The sequence below is a fragment of the Pempheris klunzingeri genome, chromosome 12 (genome assembly GCF_042242105.1).
Source record: "Pempheris klunzingeri isolate RE-2024b chromosome 12, fPemKlu1.hap1, whole genome shotgun sequence".
Classification (NCBI taxonomy): domain Eukaryota; kingdom Metazoa; phylum Chordata; class Actinopteri; order Acropomatiformes; family Pempheridae; genus Pempheris; species Pempheris klunzingeri.
Window position 1 is genome coordinate 11,886,637 of NC_092023.1, and position 22,877 is coordinate 11,909,513.

At 41.5% G+C, this 22,877-nt stretch overlaps 3 protein-coding genes across 3 annotated transcripts; all 3 read left to right on the forward strand.

Moving 5' to 3' along the window:
• The first annotated feature begins 1,977 nt into the window (after positions 1–1,977).
• slc17a5 (solute carrier family 17 member 5) lies at positions 1,978–11,883 on the forward strand. Its single transcript, XM_070840679.1, has 11 exons — positions 1,978–2,144; positions 3,372–3,568; positions 4,062–4,295; positions 4,513–4,600; positions 5,407–5,493; positions 5,899–6,017; positions 7,209–7,370; positions 7,796–7,928; positions 8,015–8,162; positions 8,689–8,779; positions 9,949–11,883. Exons 1-11 carry the CDS (start codon positions 2,060–2,062, stop codon positions 10,084–10,086), a joined length of 1,482 nt encoding a protein of 493 aa, XP_070696780.1. The 5' UTR covers positions 1,978–2,059; the 3' UTR covers positions 10,087–11,883.
• A 1,065-nt stretch (positions 11,884–12,948) lies between these two features.
• eef1a1a (eukaryotic translation elongation factor 1 alpha 1a) lies at positions 12,949–18,261 on the forward strand. Its single transcript, XM_070841575.1, has 8 exons — positions 12,949–13,031; positions 14,418–14,598; positions 14,730–14,909; positions 15,355–15,651; positions 16,134–16,284; positions 16,474–16,730; positions 17,080–17,314; positions 17,478–18,261. The coding sequence occupies exons 2-8, from the start codon at positions 14,455–14,457 to the stop codon at positions 17,600–17,602; spliced, it is 1,389 nt and encodes a 462-aa protein (XP_070697676.1). The 5' UTR covers positions 12,949–13,031; positions 14,418–14,454; the 3' UTR covers positions 17,603–18,261.
• A 404-nt stretch (positions 18,262–18,665) lies between these two features.
• cgasa (cyclic GMP-AMP synthase a) lies at positions 18,666–22,019 on the forward strand. Its single transcript, XM_070841593.1, has 5 exons — positions 18,666–19,532; positions 19,715–19,928; positions 20,230–20,487; positions 21,384–21,483; positions 21,614–22,019. Exons 1-5 carry the CDS (start codon positions 18,666–18,668, stop codon positions 21,975–21,977), a joined length of 1,803 nt encoding a protein of 600 aa, XP_070697694.1. The 3' UTR covers positions 21,978–22,019.
• The last annotated feature ends 858 nt before the right edge of the window (positions 22,020–22,877 follow it).

Consider the following 22,877-nt stretch of genomic DNA (forward strand, 5'->3'; position numbering starts at 1 on the left):
GGAGTTGTGTTTATGTTGACTTGAAATCCAATATTCACTCTCTTTCTAGCTCTGTTTTGGTCTCCACCAACCCCTGAGGAAAATAGCTGGCTCTTAAGCCTCAGATATATATTTCACAAATGGTCGGCCTGTAATAGGGGTGTGCCACATCCTCCAGTCCTGTGTGTAAATGATGTGCTAGCCTGATTATCTGTGTGACGGCGTCTTGTGTCATGGCTGACAGAAACCTGTGTTTCTCTCTGTACAAGTCAGTGCCTTGCTGTACTCTAAGTCTGTCTGTCTGTCTGTCTGTCTGTCTGCTTGCTCCTGTCTGTCTGTCTCAGTACAGCATGAGCCTCTCTGTTTTCTGCCTCTCTGTCTGTGGTGGAGAAAATCAAGCTCGGAGACAAATAGCTGAGTCCTCATTCAAAGAACAAACCTGTGTTTGAAGGTTACATCATTCCCACACATCATCTGATACTGCAGTTGCATGTGAGTTTGTCCAAAGAGAATATACTGTCCATTACCCTCTGTGCAAAAAGCTTGTTTTGTTCACCAATGATTGAAACTGAAAAATGTAATTAAACTGTACTTTTATTGTTTTAGTCATATACTTTATTATTAGAAACAGGTCATGTATGTTATTTATTTCCTGTTTTAATACATATTATATTGTTGTTAGTGTATACTGTATATTGTGCCCTCAGATAATTGTGAATTAATTCAATTTACAAGGGGTCACAAGTTGCATTCATCGGTGAACTATGCATTGTTTCATATTTTGGGATCACTCAAAGGTGGATTCAGAGGAATTTATGACCTATAATGTTATCATGCCAACCATTCAACACTGTATGTCATGAACCTGTTTCTACACAGGAGCTTCTCCTGTAGTATGGGCACAGGAAGTATAAGCAGCCACTACAGTTGTTTTCTTAACACAGGGGTTACAGCACAGAATAGGAAAAGCTTCCTCAGACAGTTATAATAAGCAAGCTGCTGTCTCCTGGGTTCTTGGTTTGAGTCTAATATGATTAGATAGGAAACAGAAACAATGAGAGTCACGATGGTGGGAAGGTCAGAAGAACACACCGTTTCTGCAAAACATTTTTGCTCATTCATAAAGAAGGTGGGAGGGCCTACCTTTCCATACGATGCAGTTCACCATAACTTAACCACAAACTAGGAGCCTTAGAATTTAACATGGAGTTACCTCAATAAGACAGAGCCTCACAGTTGGATGAAATGCAGGAGTCACCTTAGGGATCTAACTATTTTAGTTTTTACTACCCTTTAGTGGTGCATATCAAGCAAATGTATCATTTATCAAATTATACGAAGTAGATGCCCAGAAACAGCCGGGGCTGTTCTGGTCACTCATCCTAAATAGTCATTAAAATGGTAATCTGGATATCAATGGTGGGAAGTAAGTGATTACATTTACTCCAGCATTGTAGGCCTACTTAAGTACAATTTTGAGGTTTTACTTACTTTACTTGATTATCTGATATTTTCTACTTTTACTCCATTACATTTCAAAGGGAAATATTGTATTTTTTACTCCACTACATTTATCTGATAACTTTAGTTACTTTGCAGATCAGATAATCAATACAAAATATAAATTATCTAATAAATGATTATATATTATTGTAGATTAAACTAACCAGCTCTATGTAAAGTCATTCAAATAATGAGCACATTAATGCATCAATATATCCAATAATATAATGTATATTGCTGTGCAATGGGCTATTCTGCATAATAACCTTTTTTTTTGCAAACATTTAACTCGTTTTACTTAAGTAAAATTTTCAATGCATGACTTATAGCAGTATTTCCACATTGAGGTATTACCTTTTTACTCCTTCCAGCAGCGCTAGTGATTAAAAACTACAATTTATTTTCAGACAAAACTCGGGGACAAAACACTTCTCTACTTCCGGTGCGGTGCCTCTCGTCACGTGGCTCGTGTCGCGCAGAGTTGAGCTCAGCTGACCGGAGACTCCGGTTGGGTGTTGTTGCCTGTGGGTGCAGTCTGGGGTGCTGCAGACCCTGTTAACCTGTTTTTAAATCAAAAATGGAGCGCTACGGGTCGGACACGGAGGGGGACGAGCAGGAGAGGCCGCTGCTTCACCGGCGACACGAAGACAAAGTCCAGAGAGGTGAAAGAAACACAACTCCAGCTAGCTAACACGCTAACAATAACACTGACGGCAAGCTAGCCTCCTTTCTGCTAACATATGTCTGAAAGGCGCGCTGTGTTTTTTCGTAGTTTCTCTGGAAAGAAGCAGGAAATGAACGTCCTCCCGTGAAGGGTCGTTGTGTTGTATTACAGTAGACTGTGCAGCAGGTATACAGCACGTTGTTGTGTCCATCTCGTGTGCATCAGCTGATATCGGCTAATAAAGCTGATCATAACTATGTTTACATGTACACACAACTACCAGCTGACTTACAGAAAGACTCTCTTGGAAGCTGCATGGTCCTGTCGTGTGCTTTTATAGATATGCTAACATTTTAATATGCCGAAGTCACGAGTTTGGGGAGATGATTTCATAAGACAGCCCTACCTGAGCTATGGGTCATGTCATGCACACTCAGAGTCAGTTTGATGAAGATAACCGTGTAAAAGTGATGCATGTTCTGGACAAGGGAGGCTGTAGCTCTGAGCAACTGTAGATTTGTGTAAAAGTCATCATTTGGATCAACATAGTTTATTGAAATAAGCCTCAGGTCGTGTTTTTTATGCAGGCACAACATCCTGTTAGACAAGGATACTAGAGTTTGTTCTGTCTTTTAAACAAAGGCTACTTCCCAGTAATGTGCCATACAGCAGCAGCGGTTTACATAATGACTCATCTGCATATTTTGTTTTGCTGTGACCAGCAGCTCTGTAACTCGTTCTGTCAGTCGGTCCACAAACGTTTCCTCATCCTTTTGCGGCCACAGTTTTCACCCTTGGACAGTGTCACCTGATGAAGGCCTAGGGACAGAAACTTTGTTCTTACAATAAGTTCAAGGTTCAAGTGTCTGTGAGATTCTGCATGGATGTGAATACGTGCACGTGTAGATAGATACTTTATCTTAAAGCGAAATCCTGAGACTAATTTTCCATCAAATATTAGTTGTGAAAATAAAAGACACAAAAGGAAAACAAGATGCGTACATAAAGTACACAAACACGTTCTCATTCCACTAAATGACAGGACATGAATTGTTTATAACATTCGCAAAATATTTACTTTGTTGAAATTAATAATAAAGATTTGTAGTCTACAGTTTTTATAAACTTGCTGTTATATATTTCATAATAATACAAAATTAATACCGTGCCCTTTTTTCTGCTGCCGAACAGGTCTCATTGTTCGTCTTTTTCCCTCACCCTGTAGCGCCAGTGTGCTGTTCGGCGCGCTATGGCCTGGCGCTGCTCTCCTCCTTTGGCTTCTTTGTGGTCTACTCCTTGCGGGTGAACCTCAGTGTGGCCATGGTGGACATGCTTAACACCACCCACTCATCCAGCTCCAACCACAGCGGCTCGGTGTGTCCTGCTCACGCCAGTCCTGCGCAGCCCAAACACAACCACACGGTGAGCGAGAACCATGATGAATTCGCACCACATAAGGACATCTGCTGCCTGAAAAGCCTCTGTCTCTAACCGCTAAAGCTAGAATTAAATCCACTTCAACTATTATAGAAATAGTGAGAAAGTACAACCACCACAGCTGAAAAATCTACAGTCAGTAAATCATTTTCACAAATAGTAGTAGTGTAAATAGAATAGGTTTGTCCCTTGGTGAAGATTTTAAAACTTACGCTTCTATTAAAAAGATCTGAAGGCTGAGAGAGCCCAGGCGATCACACCATTACTCATTTCAGACTGAAGAGCTCTGATTGGTGGGCCTCAAAATGCCCCCTTGGCAAATAGCACTTCAGCCACAGACTAATGAAAACACATTAATACAAGTGCATGGGTACAGCCAAACAACCAGAGAAAATGTATTCAGTCTTTATTCAATAAGGCTTCATAATATTTGATTGAGCTTAATTCCTAAAGTAGTTCTCACCCCCTCCCCTCACAGGCCAGTGTGTACAACTGGGACTCGGAGACACAGGGCTGGATCTTGGGCTCCTTCTTTTATGGCTACATCCTGACCCAGATCCCTGGGGGCTACCTGGCTGGTCGCTTTGGACCCAAGTGGCTGTTGGGCTTTGGAATCCTGGGAACTGTGATTTTTACACTGCTCACCCCCGTGGCTGCTGACTTGGGTGCAAGCTACCTCATCGCTGTCAGGGCGCTGGAAGGGGTCGGAGAAGTAGGTGATCGGGGGGTTTAATTCTGACACGAAGACAGGGTGACATCAAAAGCAGACTCACGATCATTTGTAGAAGCATGTTGTTTGTACCAAAAGCATCAGCTGTGCCGCAGCTAAATATAAAATTTGCATTATTTGCATAAACTAGTGTTAATAAAATGTGTCTCTGCCAGACAAACTGCGCTCCTGCTGATGATCCTCTTGTGTTTGTCTTCAGGGAGTCACATTCCCTGCCATGTACACCATGTGGGCATCGTGGGCCCCACCGATGGAGAGGAGCCGACTGCTCACAATTTCCTACATCGGTAAGACATGTTAACACCAAGGGGGCGTCAACAAAGAAATGAATGATTGAATGATATACCAGGATATTTTTAGCAAAACAGTCAGTAGAGGTTTGTCATTGCTGTTTGGGCAATTAGTCAATTACAGAAAATGAATCACCAACAATTTTGATAATAGATCAATCAAGTAAATACATTTCTCAAGCAAATACTTAGTGGCTGTTGCTTTTGGACCATTTGAAGACATCACTTGAACTCGGTAATTACAGGACATTTATGTGAGCGTTGAAGGGTACACTATTCTAATGAGAGCAGAAATATTCAAAGACAAGACCAGGCCAGAGGCTAAAGGAAAACCAAAAACGTCTGCTTCCCCAGCAGGTAGACCCATAGCTGATGATGTGTGACGGAAGTGCAGCAAAGAGTTGCGTACTTCTCATCATACCCGCTCTGCCCAAGTGACATAATTCAAGAACTGGTGTTAGGGGCATGGATAGGGAGTAAAAGAGGCGCCATTCTCCCAATTAAAAATCAGCTTATTTCAAAGTGAAATGTTGCTTTAATCAGTCATTAAGAAAAAAAAACCCCAACAGATTCGCTAACTGTACCCCTAGTTTTAAGCACTGTGGTAACTTGATCTAGTACCTGTCTAACTGTGTGTACTTAAGGGGCTGGACTTCCCCTTGCAAGACATCATATATAACATAATTGTTAGTTTCAACTCTCTGTAGACGTGCTGACTCTGTATATTCACCATTCAGTAGTTACACTACATGCATTCAGACCGCTGTGGGATACAAATGTATGTATTTTCTCTTCCATTCCAGGAGCTCAGCTGGGGACCGTGATATCTCTTCCTCTGTCTGGACAAATCTGCTTCTACTTGGACTGGACTTACGTCTTCTATGTATTTGGTAATACAGCTGGGTTGTCGCCTGTGCTCATGGTCTACAGGCTCTTTCTACGCTTCAGAGAAGCTCTTTCCAGTGTCTGTTCCTTTGTTCCTCTTTGGTCTGTGGAAACGATGATTTAGCAGGAAGAAAAATGTGCTTACAGATGGAGCCACTGCAGAAGTCCCACTTTATTTCCTTGTTTGCTTGTCTGGTGAACTTCTGCCACTACTACTGATATATCTCAATATCTAAACCACCAGACAGATGTCAGATGTGATGATATGATAACATCATAATCCACCCATCTAAAGACATGCATCTACTGACTACGTGCAATGTGTGCAATGTGATGAAGGGTTTCTGCAGGACAAATGAAAGCTACCACTGTTGATCTGTGGTAAATTGAGGGTCTGTTTGTGTGTCCAGGTGCTGTTGGCTTGGTGTGGTTCGTCTTGTGGGTGTTTCTCGTCTTCGACAGTCCAAACACTCACCCACGGATATCAGAGCGGGAGAGGCTCTACATCACCACCTCACTCAAGAGCGAGGTAACGAAACAGAAACCAGACTACTTGGCCTAAATTAAGAAAACAGGGTTTCATAAAGGTAAATGTCGACTTGTGTTGAATATTTTTCCCAGAAAGAAAGTCATCAGAAATATCCAAAAACATGCAATATGTAATGCTAGAAGTTAGTTTGTTCTCAAAAGTATTTATTTATATTTTCTAAAATATTTATTTAATGATTAATTGTGACTTGCTTTGCATAGATTTGATAGAAACTGTTATTTCTTCTTTATTTTCATTACTCGCCAACAAACATAAAGTAGAATGTTTCATAGAGATAGAAAGGCAAAAGGGTTGTAAAACATTTGTTTTTTTCCTTTTATTCTTCTGTTATTAATATGTAAAAGTACATTATATCCCTAATTGTCATTTTGCATATAATATAACTGCTCTTTGCTCTATTGCTTAGATGGTCGCTTAATGTTACATAATCTCAGTGTATTGCAGCATTTTCTTCTCTTATCTGTCTTCCTCAGCTGTTAGGCTAAGCTTCCCTAAATACTTCATATATTCACAGTGATGACTAAAACAGGGCTCATAGTTTCTACAGGAGACTGAATAAATGTAACTATGGGATTCTTTCCGGCCTCTTTTGATCAACTGTAGTGTTTTAAAATCAGAAAATTAAGCTGGAAAAAAGTCAAAAGAAATATCCAGTAGGGAATATTACATAGTACATATGGCCAGTATAGGAGATATATATCAGTATATGAAATAGAGGGGAAGTGAACAATAGACTGGAAAGAGGCTTGTTTCCTATAGCTGAACTAAGTTTAATATAAAATAGATGAATAAGTGGGCAAAAAAGTAGAAGTATCAGTATATTTCTAATTCTCATTCTAGTCATTTATATACACAAGACCACAATAGGCATTTACAGTGCTACAGGGCCAGGTTGGTTTGGATAGCTTTTTTCCCTTAGTAAGTGAAATCATTATTTAAAAACTGCTTTTTGTGTTTACTCAGGTCATCTATGTGTGATATTAAAATTTGTTTGATGATCTGAAACATATAAGTGTGACAATAAAGCAAAAACAGAAGAAATCTGTAAGGGGGCAAATACTTTTTCACAGCACTGTAAATAGTCACTAGAGATGCCTCAGTTTTTAAGGGTGGGTTCATTAATAAGGAACTTTCTAACCAATCTATTGTTCTACTTCCTGTGTGTCCCAGCTGTCCACCTCAGCCGGTTACATCCCCTGGCGAGCCATTGTGACATCCACACCGCTGTGGGCCATCGTCGTGGCTCACTTCTCCTACAACTGGACCTTCTACACACTCCTCACCCTGCTGCCAACCTACATGAAAAATGTGCTGGGATTCAGTATACAGCAGGTGAGGCCAATGTCGCATACAGCCAATCAGTCAGACTCACAAGTGCTGACGAACACCAATAGGAAGAGGCAACAGGTGAACCAGAGTTCGTGGCCATGAATCTGGGAAAATGTTTTTTTTTTTATTGAGGAAATATAAGCAAGTTAAAACCATGGCCTGTAACACTGAAAAACGTTACAAGAGAAGCAACATTTTTATATTATCCAAACAAAAATACCCCACCCCCTACCGTCGGGCTTTCCTGAGCCACTCCTCCACAACACAGGAACGTGTGATGCCTGGATAACGTTACTGCTGGGTGGAGAGTCCACAACAGAGGTGGGATGAGATGAGATGAGCAGCTGCAGTTATGGCTGGATCTCTTGTTTGCTTTGTACATAAACACTGACTGATCATGATCTATTGCCTCCCTCTGTCCACAATAGAACGGGATGCTGTCGGCTCTTCCTTACATGGGCTGTGCTGTGTTTGCTGTGCTGAGTGGCCAGCTTGCTGATTACTTGCGGGAGACCTGCCTCTGCCCCACCGTCAGAGTCCGGAAATCCTTCTCCATTGTTGGTGAGGACTAGTAATACATTATTCCTTATTATTTTGGTTTGTGAAACTGACTGCAGGCCTCTGAAGGTGTTATTATGTTTCTGTAGGTATGATTGGGCCGGCGGTGTTCCTGGTGGCGGCAGGATACACAGGCTGTAACTACACCTTAGCTCTGAGCTTCCTCACCATCTCCTCCTCTCTGGGCGGAGTGTCGGCCTCTGGCTTCAACATAAACCACCTTGACATAGCTCCTTCGTAAGAATGACTAAATTCTAACACCAAAACAATCTCTTACTGAAAACATGGTAGAGAGCTCCAGCTCGTGGTGCAGGAAAAATTGAATGCTCTAAATTTTAAATGGTAAATTTCTTACCCTACATGTCAACAGCCATCATGGAAGAATAGGTGTTCCAAATAGAGGAGATTAAAGTCAGAGTACTTTCTTGCAGTCTTGAGATCTGTTGTGCAATCCCATATCACAATTTTAGCTTCCAAATATAAGAATGTGAATTCTGCAATAATGAATTATGTGCTCTTTTGTGACCAAAATGATTTTAGCCATAATTATCCGTCCCATCATCTAGCAGTACTTTTGTGAAAACCTCACAACATGCTGCTACACAGTGATTGTACAGAGGTTTGGGGTCTCCTCCAGGCATAAGTAGATGAAGTTAATTCAGGTGAAAGCTGTAGTGTTGTAAGCTGTGTTGTAGCTGTAGTCAACACTGAAGTGGGATCAGCGGGTTAATAACCACTTTAAACAATGTGCCTATGTTTGTAGGTATGCTGGTATTCTCCTGGGAATCACCAACACCTTTGCCACCATTCCTGGCATGGTGGGACCAGTCATAGCAGGAGCACTCACCCGAAATGTAAGAAACTCATGTACGATCACACTTAAACATATAAACCAGGCTGCACAATGATGTTGACTCCTTAAAATTCACAAGAGCAGTGAATATTTTAGGTTCCAAAGGTCAAGAAGTTTAGATTCCATATTAACAATTACTACACCCATAAACACCTTGTCCACTTTCATGTCAAACGCAGTGATGCGTCGGCAGCAGATACACTTTGTCATTGTTGTTAGTATGTAGTATGTTACAGCTTGCACACTGGCAGAGGTCACTGTGAGTGGCCTGACCCCCAGTGTCCCCGGCTTAACAGATGGTATCCTTATTTTGGCTTGATGCTCCATTTCCTGTCTTAATTGGTTTAGACAGTACAGGATTAGCATGTTACCATTTGGCCACCAGGGGTCATCAGTAGACCTCTGTGAAAAACATAACCAAGTCATAACCAAAGTGTTTTTGTTAGTCTTGATAAGCCAATAATACCCTGTTAAAGTATAAAATGTGGTTGTAATACGCTGCTTTTTCATAGTGCAGATAGATTTTGGCCACAGGCCATTGCCACACAGTGAATGATTATTAGTCAGATAACCCAACTGTGTCATTCATATAATCATCACTTGCACAAAGTGATTAAAACTGTCACTAACCCAGTTAACCATCATCTCTCCAATTACTGAAACTAGTTACTCAAACCAAATGAAATATTAACAGAGCTCATTAATATTTAGCTTTTGGACAGTCTTAACATGACCCTGAACTCAATTTTTTTAAACTTTTTCGTCATTATGTTCAAATTCATGAGTTCATGATAATTAAAAAGGACACATTTTGTTGTGCCTGTCCAGTCGCTCAGGGAGTTCAGTGGTTTCTTAAGATTTAAATGATTAGTCAGGAAAACCAAAATTAAGTTCTTCCTCTTCAAGATGCATGGTTACCATTTTTTCATTACAACAATGTGGATACAGGTGGAAAAGACATTTATTGGAGTTAATACGTTTTAAATCCCAAACTTCAGGTTTTCCTAGGATAAACGAGGTAATAACATAGTAAACTGCTGACCCTGTACCATTGTATGAATACCAACAGTGATTTCCATCGTTGTCCAGTGCAAATGTTTTACAAAAATTCACTGACAAACCCATGTTTTATTCTAGTACTGATAATTAACTGTACTGACTGTCCTTTAGGGAACCATAGAAGAATGGCAGACCGTTTTCTACATCGCTGCTGCCATCAACCTGTTTGGAGCGGTGGTCTACACTCTGTTTGGCCGAGGAACGGTGCAGCCCTGGGCTGTCCACACATCCTACACTCACGGAGACTGAAGCAGAGGATGAGTACCAGACTCGTCCATTTGATGATTCAGATTTGTGAGATGGACAAGTAGCCATCATGGGCTCATTCAACGAGGTACTTCAGTGAAAGTGTTCCAGCTGTGCTGATAATTCTCAAAGCACAGCTAACTAACAGTGAGTAGCAGCCATATTACCCTTGAAGATGTTCTTTACTGTGACTGTAGACACTCGAGTCTGTTGACAGATAAACCTGCAGTCACAGCAATGAACAAAGACGGTTGTAGTTTTAGTGAAGTGGATCTTTCTTGGAGGCAAAAATAATCATTGATATAGCCACAGTATGCATCTCCAAGATATATCAGAGGAAGCTGCTATTATCAAGCCTAACTGAAAAGCAGAAATGGAGCCAGTTAGTTAGAATGCTACAGGCTATCTCAGCCTTCTTTATTGTCAAACATTATTAATATCACGGTAAATAAGCTATGGAAGACAAATTGTCCCAATGTAATTCCTGTTTGGTGTTCAGATCTGCCAGTTAGCCAACATGCTTGGCTCAGTTGTTGTTTTTGCCTCCAGAGCACTTTGCTTTACTCTTGAGTTTTAGTGCCATAGTAAAAGCCTTATGAAGGATGTTTTTAAGTTGTGTATGCAAAATTTAGGCTAACACAGAATGTGCTACTACAAATAAGCTTTGCTTGTAAATGGTTTTCCCCAAAAAATGACAAACTTGTCACCCCAAACTAGACGCACACATTTGATAACATCTTTGAGAGAGCATTGTGACTGCACAACACGCACTTACACTTATTTAGGAAAATGCCTTATAAGCCTCCTTAAAATAACTGTAAAACTCTGTCATTCATGTAATTGCGAATGAACCTTTTTTAATTTACTTTTTTATTTACTTGCGTTAAGGGATTAAGGGATTTTATGTGTACAACAATGTATTGTGTTTTCAGGTTATGTCCACCAGGCACCTCTTTTATTGCACATGGCATTAATCAATGCATATGGAAAGCATGGGCCATGATCATGATGTTTTCGATATGTAACACTAAGAAGATGCTTAGCTGTTGGTGCTGTCGGCGCCTTTCTAAAGAAGGGAAAGAAAAAAGTGCTTTGAAGAGTTTCTTGGTGGCCTCGCTTTAGTCACAGGATTCGCACTTTGTGTCAATTCTCAGGTATCTTACGTTTTTACAAGGATTGAAAGGCATGTTTGTTAACTTTTTACACATTGAGGATAGTGTCCTTAATTTTTAAGTGTCAACTGAATAAGATACCATTTTAAAATTATTTCAAGTAGCACAGTTAATAACTTAAAATACGCTGTAGACACCATAGCTGGTCATAATTCTTATTCTTAGTTTTTCATCAATGTGAACAGCTGATTAAATACATTTTTTTCCATAAAGTTTGCGCTCCATCAGATCATATGTATGTGATACTGTTTGTGCCACATCCCTTTATATGACTATGGAGGAGTAAATCAAAACCAAGCAACACGCAAAACGTTTTGTCATGGTAGTTATTTCTGTCAGCAAGTAGCATCAGCAACCCATTTTTAAGATGTAATGCACTTGTGCCTTATTAGCTTAAATGTGGTCAGACAATTCAGGACTGTGGATGAATTTCTCAAAGGGTTCTGTTCGTTACTGCTTTTTATTATTTCATTTTGTGTCTCTACACAGAATAAAGGGACTTTTCTATGATATATGTACACACTGTACTTAGAGGGTAATCATTGTAAGCTTTCAAGCTGGGACCATTCCAGAAACGTGTCACTAATGTACTGTAAATACTTGATCATACAACTATGTTCAAATCTGATTGTGTTGGGCTATTATTTCATTATATAGCCACCGTCACAGCTTTTAAACTAAACGAACAATGTGGCTTTCATTAATGCAGATCTAATTGATGTCTTCGAGTCTGAAAAAGTGCGAGAGAAGATCATTTTGACAACCTCAACTCACCTGGGCCATTTCTTACCATAAATACATGTCATATTTACATCTATAAAAAAAAAGAGAAACATAAAATTCCACTTTAGTGAACTACAGTAGTTTCCCCTAATGAAAAGAATATATAAGGGCCTTGTTATCAGTGACATACTTCCTGAGATATTTTGTTACTAACTGAATAAAATCTAAAGATATAAATCCCTGATATTTGGACACATTTACAGAAGCCTATAGTCCAAGACATTTCATAACATCCCTGTTAAATGTAAGCGTGACATCATTTCATATTAAGTACTATGTGTAATTTAAAGAGTGCTCTACCTTCGTGTTTGCCTCCCTGCTGTTTCTCAGGATAGCAGGCAGACGGGTCTGCAGTCACACACGGTGGAAAGACGTAAAGGGCATCAGGGTTAATTTTAATCCAACTAGGGAGCGTCTGGAAAAGTGTGCGCGGCACCAGCTGCGCGTGATGGGCACTGCACACTCAACCATCACCATCTCTGAAACACAGATGAAACCAAAACATCTCTATCCCCCCCCCAAAAAAATCACATAGGTGTCTCTAGTGACCCACTTCAGCTACTGGACATAACTCTGCATCTTGTAATACTATTTTATTCCTCTGGAAAACTTTCTGCAACGCCACAACTAACGCAGATAAATCAAAAGACGATAAAAGCCAACAGACTTTAGCGCAACTACTTATAATCACTCTTTGAAGGTGTTAATGCGGACTGGCTGAACAATTCCATGAGTCTCGTCCTCGATATTTAATGAGGAAAGGAGCAGATCACGTTCAAACGGGGGTGTCCGATAATGGATGCTTCGCCGGTAGCGGTATCCTAGGATAAACTCATTTACGGTAACTTCTCCCGGTCCCTCATTGTGATGCTGTGCAGGCAGCAGCGGGTGCGCGCAATTACGCAACACCCCCGCCTGTCCCTGTGCGCTATAACCGGATCAGCGCCTCTCCTACCCGGTCCTGCACCCAACCTGACACCGGCCAGCTCTCAGGTACGACATTAAATTTTGCACTGAGGAGGGGGGATTTCGTTTTGGATGCTATCGGGAACACGGGTGAGAGGTTGTCTTTGGCGGATCAGTCTCCAGACAGTGTTTTGGGAATTTTGTTGTGATGCAGAAAAGGGGGCAGACGGCTGGCAGTAAATACGCACCCAGGCGCCAGTAAGCGGGCAGATGACAGAACATGGCGGAGGGATGACATTTCCGTTAAATCCTTGAGACATTAAATTTATCGCAGTGGCCGTGTTGATGTTTTTAAGCATGTGCGCTGTTTTATCATCTTTTGTAGTTCACAGCGCACTGCGGCAGCTGTCGTGACGTTATACACGAGGGATGAGTTAAATACGCGCATGTAAATGTTTATCCGTCCTGACGCTGAGTTCACCTGAACAAGTCTGCCCAAGATCATGTTACAGTTGGATTAAACCTACTGAGCTTTTTTTTTTTTCCTGCTGCAGACTACATAAAATGAATCCCCAGTCACTTGTTTGAAAGAAGACTTTGCAGTGTGTTTGAATTCCTCTTAAACTCAAGGTTATCACCATTAACACTCCTGCAGAGTTAACAACAACAGTGTGCACTCTCCTCTGCACTAACCTGTGTGCAGTGCTCTGCAGTGTCTGAGAAATGGCTGCTACACTATCAGTGGATTGGACCTGACAAAATGGTGGATTCTGGCTTGGAAAGGGGCCGCAGTGAGTGTGTGGCTGTGGAAAGAGGTCGGTGCTGTGAAACATCAGAGCCTTGTTGTCTTGAGGTGTCAGTGCACAGCGGAGCGGGGCAGCGGGGACGGGAGAGCAGGCTGGATGTGAAAGAGGAGAGCAGGGGTGTGGGATGGATGGAGGAACGGAGAGTAGGAGGGGCACAGGGTTGTGTGCTTGGTGCAGTTCAGTGGCAACCGATACCGTTCCTAATCTACCGAGATACACCACGCAAGGAAACCTCTATTGCTAGTGAATCGCCATCTTTATCAAACAACCAAATCCAAGAGAGAAGAGACAGCATAGTCAGTTTAAGGGCTGATGAACTGAAGCAGACGGATCAATGTCTCCTTTCTTGTGCAGCATTCAAATTCTTTCTGCGCAAGGCGCTTAACGCTATTTTCTTATCCCTTGCGCTGCAACGCATTTGCTGAATCCCCAACTGTGTGATCTTCCAAAGCCTATTCAATCAATCAGTGTTTCATTGCCAAATGCTATAGCTTCTTTAGCCGTAACAAACTCATGTTGTTCCCACCGTTGAAGAATAGTCTGCTGCTCACCCAAAACCTTTCAATAGCCGTCGATCGCAATAACAAGAGCATGAGAGGTTTGTGTCTCCTGCCCTGCTGACCACCTGTTAACCATGCTATCTGTAATTTAACACTGGTTTCATCAGACAGACGGTCCCGTGACTTCAGCCAGCTCAACTCACCATGGGAAAGGAGAAACTCCACATTAACATCGTCGTGATCGGCCATGTGGACTCCGGCAAGTCCACCACCACGGGCCACCTCATCTACAAGTGTGGGGGCATCGACAAGAGAACCATTGAGAAGTTTGAAAAGGAAGCTGCTGAGGTGAGGAGAAGCAGGCAAGAGGGAGACGCCTTGTGGGATCTTCCCTCAAGATCGACGCCCCGACTCTCTCACTGTAATACAAAAGCCATACCAGCCTATGCAGCATTTACTATCTGTTGCTTGTTTGTCAGATGGGGAAAGGGTCGTTCAAGTACGCCTGGGTGCTGGATAAGCTGAAGGCAGAAAGGGAGCGTGGCATTACCATCGACATCTCACTGTGGAAGTTTGAAACCAGCAAATACTACGTGACCATCATCGATGCCCCGGGTCATAGGGACTTCATCAAGAACATGATCACTGGCACCTCCCAGGTCTGTAACATAAGGATGTTCAGCCATTCAGTGTGTAGTACAAGCTGTATTGCATAGTTATGGGGTCCTTTTATAAGCCTCTGGGCCTTTGAGAGAGCTTGAGGTTTGTTTCATTGGCTTTTTGCTTTGTTCCAAAGGTCATAGGTTTTATTCCTGTGTAAACAGCATTACAAGTAGCCACAGAAGTCATAATAAACAGCATCAACTGGGTAGCAGCGAGTTCAATCACCAGGTTCCTTTGAACTGTACAAGTTGTTCATATTGTTGTTAAATATGTCACCTCAGAGCTGATAAAGAACTGTTTTATCATATTAGTCTTTTTAATTATGCAGGTTATAACTCATCTGCCTCATCTATTCTACTACAATTACCCAACAGACTTTGAATCCTAAATGAATGAGCGCTGTGCACCAACATTACTGATGTTTTATCTTCACGTCTTCAGGCAGATTGTGCTGTGCTGATCGTGGCAGCGGGTGTGGGAGAGTTCGAGGCAGGCATTTCCAAGAACGGACAGACCCGTGAGCATGCCCTCCTGGCCTACACTCTGGGAGTTAAGCAGCTCATTGTGGGCATCAACAAGATGGACTCCACTGAGCCAAACTACAGCCAGAAGCGTTACGAGGAAATTGTGAAGGAAGTGAGCACCTATATTAAGAAGATTGGCTACAATCCAGACACCGTCGCTTTTGTGCCCATTTCAGGCTGGAATGGAGACAACATGCTTGAGCCCAGTCCCAATGTAAGTAGAACACAATGGTAATACAAATGATAGAAGAATTAATAGTGTGTATGCAGCCATGAATTTGAATACTAATTGGTGCCAGGGATGGGAAGCTGTAGCTCAAAGGCTGACCAGTTGTTGTGACTGTTTTTGAAAGAGTTTAAGTAACCCTTTTTCCTTTCAATTACCATCGAGGTTCCCTTGTACAAGGTAATTGAAGCAGGTCTATGTAACTACTGCTCAAATGGAACCACTGTGACCAAAAGAGGCAGTTACAGGATACTGATAAATGCTAAAATGCAGTGTAGCGGGCATAGGAGACATAAAATCGGAAAACTGGCTCAGTATGTCAGTTACACAGCCATATGTAGCTAACATTACTCATTATTAGCCACCATAAGCTCCAATCAGTTGTTCTCTCCTGCTGTGATCATAAGCTTAAAACCTCTAAACTGACAATAATAGCAAATGTATAATACAGTACATTATCTTCTCTCTAGATGACATGGTTTAAAGGGTGGAAGATCAATAGGAAAGAAGGCAATGCATCAGGGACCACACTATTGGAGGCTCTGGATGCCATCCAGCCCCCGACCCGTCCGACAGACAAACCTCTGCGTCTGCCCCTCCAGGATGTCTACAAGATAGGAGGCATGTAGTGCATGAATTAAGAAATGGATATACAGTGTTAATGTAAAGTAGGCTCTCTAATGGCATATGAGGCACCTCCTGGTCAGTGTTTAGACAAAATTTCAGCTTTTCCCCCAGCAGAGGTCTGGACTACCTTTATGTTCACTTTAATGTCCCTCATTGAATGTTCTGTGCCGCACTTCTTCTCAGGTATTGGGACAGTGCCTGTAGGCCGTGTGGAAACAGGCATACTAAAGCCTGGCATGGTGGTGACCTTCGCTCCAGTCAATGTGACTACTGAGGTTAAGTCTGTGGAGATGCACCATGAGGCACTGACTGAGGCCCTCCCTGGTGACAACGTGGGCTTTAACGTCAAGAATGTGTCGGTCAAGGACATTCGCCGTGGCAATGTGGCCGGCGATAGTAAGAATGACCCACCGCAGGAAGCTGCCAACTTCACTGCTCAGGTAGACGATGCCAGTCATGTTTTGAGAAATGACAATGATGAGCATGATTTAACACAATCATCTGAACTATTTATAGTCTCGAGGAGCATTTGTTGTACAATCTATTTTGATGCTTCAAATAAAAGCAAAAGTTTCTTCAAATCTCACACCAGCCCCAGTGACATTTGGATCACGCTGAAAGTTTAGCAAACTGTCTACCACATAACACACTCAGACTGACACAGAGGGAAGACCGCAAAGAAAGACAATCACAGCAATAATCACTGAACAAGCCAACAGTCTCTGAAGGGAAGGAAATAAGCTTTGTATTAATGGGCCATTAACCTTGTCTCTTTGCTTTCTACTGTAGGTGATCATCCTCAATCACCCAGGCCAGATCAGTGCTGGGTATGCTCCTGTGCTGGACTGCCACACAGCTCACATTGCCTGCAAGTTTGCAGAGCTCAAGGAAAAGATTGACCGCCGCTCTGGCAAGAAACTGGAAGACAACCCGAAATCCCTCAAGTCTGGAGATGCTGCCATTGTGGATATGATTCCTGGCAAGCCAATGTGTGTTGAGAGTTTCTCCGAGTACCCACCACTTGGTAAGTTCAGTTGTAGAGGGTTTGTTGAATTTCACCAGCTTCCCAGCACACCCCCCTCCCCAATCGAAGGCATTGTGACTCCATTGTTTGTGATACCAGATGAGGTAATCACCTGAAATGAGGTCATCACCTGAAATATTGAGCTTTCCTCTTCGCCTCACAGGCCGTTTCGCGGTGCGTGACATGCGTCAGACTGTTGCTGTCGGCGTGATCAAAGGAGTGGAGAAGAAGGTCTCCACCACTGGTAAAGTTACCAAGTCCGCCCAGAAGGCCCAGAGGAACAAATGAATGTTGTGCTACTCTGCCGACCCCAAGGTCTCCCAGGGCAGGACATCGGTCATCCAACTTCATCCTACAATTGGCTGCTTCAACGTAATAATCAAAGACTGGTTAATCATCACAATGCATCGCAAAAGCATTCGAAGGAAAGAACAATATTCAGATCTTAAGTCCTCGAGACGGCACTCCTAATTCCATTTCAGTGGTTAGATTACCATTACGTACAATGTAATATCAAAATGATAGTTTTAAATGTGCACTGTTGATTTGGTTCATGGCAATACATTTCTGTGATACTGATTTTGAGACATTGAACAATTAGAGGTAATGAAATGTATCACCTCTCTCGCTCTCTGGAGTGCAGGTACTGGTCTCTTTACATGGTACATGTTGTCTTGCTTTTAGTGTTTGTTTGCAACTACATGGTGCTCTGTAGGAGCCTATGGCAAGAATTTAAAACTATGTTCTTCTGAGTAGTAGTTTAGTCGAACTTAGTGATTTGTTGTGTTTAAGCTTTAAAAAGCACTTAATACAAATGGTCGAAACATGTCCCTCTAAGGGACTTTGAGTAGACCACCTGTTGATTCCTAAAGCACTTTGATTGGCGTGTTGCTAATTTTGCACTTGCACTGGAGAAGCTTAAATTGGCATAAGCTACTGCACCTTACTGTAAGATGGCATGGGCCTCTTTGTAACATTAAACATGTTTCAACCAAAATGCTGACCCCTGGTCTTCAGTGATTCAGTGTGCCGCAAAGAAGTCAGGCAGGGTCACAAACGCATTGAACTTCCCAAACCAAAATGACAAGTCTTAGAAAAATCAGAGCGTCTTTACAATTCACACATTTGTCCACAAGATGTAGCTATTAGAACAGGAATAAGTAGAAACCATCAATGAACGCATACTTACCAGAAAAACTCAATCGAGGGACACAGAATGTCTAAATATTTCAACTCAAACAGCTAAAGGGCAGTCTGCCAAGTTGTTAAGGGGCGTGTTCTCATACAGGGAAACACTGTTGAGTGAAACTCATAGAGCAGTTTCATTCCTCTCACAGAATCACAACGCATTATGACTAGTAGAGGGAGGCCACACAAGGCAGAGAGCCCTGACACTGAGTGTGCCGAGAGTAAGACTACTGCTGAGGAAAAGAAAAAAGTATGCCTGCCCAGATCTCAGAGGAAACACTTCACAGAAGAGAGGCAGCCTGGCACCACAAAGGAACAGAAACCAAAGGAGCAGAAAAAGACGATCCACACTGAGGAGAAGTCATCTGTACAGAGCAACCGAAAAGAAAAGACCATCAAGCAGCAAACGACACCTAAAGATAACAGAAATGCTACTGTGCAAGGTACAAAAGCCAAAATCTGTGCGAGCAAGGCCCAAACAACAGAACAATCTGCAGAGGAGATACCAAAGATGCAGCCAGAGACACCAAAGGACACCACAAAGGACTCTCTAAAGACCACAAAATCACCAGTAGAATTTGCAGAGGAGACACCAAAGGACATCACAAAAGATTCTGTACCGATCACAAAACCCAAAACTTGTGCTAGTAAGATCAAATCACCTGAAAAATTCAAAGAGGAGACAACCGAGATGCAGCCAGAGACACCAAAGGACATCACAAAAGATTCTGTACCGATCACAAAACCCAAAACTTGTGCTAGTAAGATCAAATCACCTGAAAAATTCAAAGAGGAGACAACCGAGATGCAGCCAGAGACACCAAAGGACATCACAAAAGATTCTGCACCGATCACACTCCTCCGCACAACTCTGGAAAAATTGAAAATTAAGAGGAACGACAAAGCAGATGCAGCAGAGGTGATCAATAAAATAATAGAAGATATAGTCAAGCATTTGAAAGGTAACTCTCAATGCTTTAACGAAGTAGAACAACCACTACGTACGGGAAGTTACTATGAAAATCTAAAGGTAAGTCACTTTAGCCCGAGTTGCCTAAAACTAGTACTGGGTTCCATGATTGCAGATGGGTGGTCAACATGTGGTTTCATAGCACTCAGATTAGATGAAACATAACCATATTGGTACAGTGCTTCAAACAATGAAATCATCCCTTAATTGGTATATTATATTCCGTGTTTCTATGTATACAGATTTCTAATCCTGATGAATTTGACGTAATGCTGCCCATTCCTGTTGACCGAGTGAAGGTTACACCATTTGGAAATGATGGTGCCTTTTACAGTGTGGCATTAAAGCGTGGCAAAAACCCTCTGCAAAAGTTTCAAGAGAATGATACTTTATCTGGCAGTAAAATGCTCAAGGAGTTCAGGGAGGAAGTGAAGAAATGTGTCGGGAAGTTTAGAGGTGAGTAATAAGCACTTTTGTAATTATTGTGAAATGGGCAGGGTTGGAACCGCTCATTATGGCTGGCAGAGACAAAATCCCCATGATCAATGATCAATGTATATTCAAAAAGAACCACAATTAATGTAAATCTGGTCCTAAAGGGGGGGGGGTATTATATTGTCTTAGATGGGAATATATGCCAGTATTAAAAAAAATGGATCCAAAGAAATCTTACAGAATGTCTGATATAGTATAACTGAATAAGCAGTATATAACAAATAGGGAACATTTATATTGCGTTTCTTGTTTGTTCTTTCAGAATGGGAGGTGACAAGAAAGAAAAAAGGCTGCCCTGCAGTGACCTTGACCACAAAAGTCCAATCAGTCACCATTTCACTGGATGTTGTTCTCAGTCTTGTGATTAAATCAAGCTGGCCACCTTTCACCAAAGAAGGCTTTAAAATAGACGACTGGCTAGGAACTAAAGTGAAGCAGGAATACAAGCGAGAGCCATTTTATCTTGTCCCAAAATATGAAGGCTGGGGTGCAGTGGAAAATGATGGGGTCTTTGCTAGGGGTAAGTCTAACTAGCTCTCTCAGCTGGTCAACCAAAGTCAGATTGTAACTTATAAACAAATGATAAAACTGTATTCCAATAAGATAAAGTTCATGACAACACTTAAAAGGGCAGTTTGGATTATTAGAAGTGGGCTTCAATGGGGTACTCCAGGTTGGTGGAGCAGGCAAGAGTCCTGGCAGAGATGCTAAGCAATGTACTGCTGCAGCAGAGCAATTTAAAGGCGGCGGCTAAACCCAAACTAATGTGTTAGTTCATTGATTGAGGCAGTGGAAGAACAGAAATTTCTGCAAGTTAAAATGATTGTTTTTTTCAATAAATTAAATTTCAATAAATTTAAGTGGTTAAAATATTCTAAATACAAGCATACACTTAAACTGGTATTCATTTTTTATGGTGGGCTTTTGTTTTTTAAAAAAAGCTACCTAAAATATTACATTACTTAGCATCTGTACTGGGACTCCTGAATACTCCTCCACACAGGGGCATGCTGACCACAATCTACTGTGGATTACACACTATAGATAACTACATCACACTTCAAATAATCCAAACTATCCCTTTAAAGGGTTTAAGGTCACAGTATTAGGAGAACACTAAATTCTGAGCTGCTACAGACAGTTGTTTGGACGTGTAGCTGTGACAGATCCAACATCTAACACGATGCATGCTGATTATTTGATGACATGCCTCCTAGCATTTGAAATATATATTTTTTCCTGTCATGAAAGCAACAGAAGTGCCCACACAAACTACATTTATGGTGTTCATAGATTTCATATCGTCATGTTACATAAACTGTTTTGGGGTTTTAACATTTCACGAATGAAGACTAGAAAAAAAGGGACACTTCAAGTTCCCTGCTCATTGAGCATTTTCTTTTGTATAACAAACAGATGTTTGGCGGGTTTCATTCTCTCACATTGAGAAGGCCATACTGAGGAATCATGGATCGGCAAAGACATGCTGTGAAAAAGGCAAAGCGCGGTGCTGCAGGTTGGATTTTAACTTATTCCAGAAGTGAAAGTGAAACACTGGAGAGAAAACAAAAATGAACTTAAAATTAAATTTTGTGTGTCCACGTTTGGAAATGATCATAGTGATGCTCCTTTCTCTTTATGCACAGGAAGGACTGTTTGAAGCTCCTTAAGCACCTCCTCAATCTGCTGAAGGTAAAGAACACTTCATTTGACAAGTTCTGCTCCTACCATGCCAAGACCACACTCTTGCATGCCTGCTGCTCTAGACCTATTGACAGTGACTGGAGCGACTCTAGTCTGAGCTTGTGTTTTCTGCGGCTCCTGAACGATTTCGTAGCCCATCTGGAATGTGGTGAGCTCTACAACTTCTTCATCCCAACTCAAAACCTACTCTCAGGCATCAACCCGACGAAGTGCAAGAGTCTGGCTCGTTGTATCAAGGAGGAACATGAAAAGGGCTTTCCTATTTTCCAAGTGACAACTGGCCAAACAGCATTTGATAAAAATTGATTAATGAAACCCAGGGTAGTCTTTCAAAGACAGCATAATCAAAATGACTTGTTATACATATTTGTAACGATTAAATTCTTGAATTTATCCAATGTACTCTTTATCTAAACTTATTTTTAATTAATGTCTTGCTTTGTCATTTCTCATGTTTTTGTCTATTTATTGCTTGTGAAATACTTCAGTGTACTGGAAACCCCTATGTGGCCTATTTGAAACCCGGCAATGTTGTTTCCTATTACCTGTCATGAAGACAGAAACAGAAACACACCTACAAAAACCAGGCCAGCTGACAGGTCATGTGACGACAAAAATTGTAATCCAGACAAGACTACAAAATAGCACATAGCAAAAGATGTAAGCACAATTATTATATACAAAAAAAACTTTCGAGCATATTTTTATGTACACAAAAAGCAGTATACAATCTATTCTTAATAACATGTATAATAAGATCATCAGATCATAAAATTTAATAAAAAGGAGGAGACGCCCACGATTTTGGTATAGAATACAATACATAGTGAGATCTACGATAAATTACCCAGGAAATAAACCACAATACGGTGCACATATAACCACAGCAAAAAGCTCACGTTCACAAAGACGATCCACACTATTTTAATACCTGCGTGTTTTTAGTGACCATGGACACCGAATCTCTTTAATGCACCTTTTGAAGACCTTTTTTGATGCACCTTTTTGAAGGTCTACAGACTGTAGAGTTGTTCACAAATCAGCAAACTAACTTCATTCCCAGCTCCCACTGAATTGTGGACCTTACTGCAGTTGTCTTTACATCTGTTTTTTTTCCCTCTTTGGCTTTGATTTCTACCAATAGGTGTCAGGCACCAGCATGGGAGCCTCTTTATACTTTCGTGTCTTTGAACACAAAATCATCCC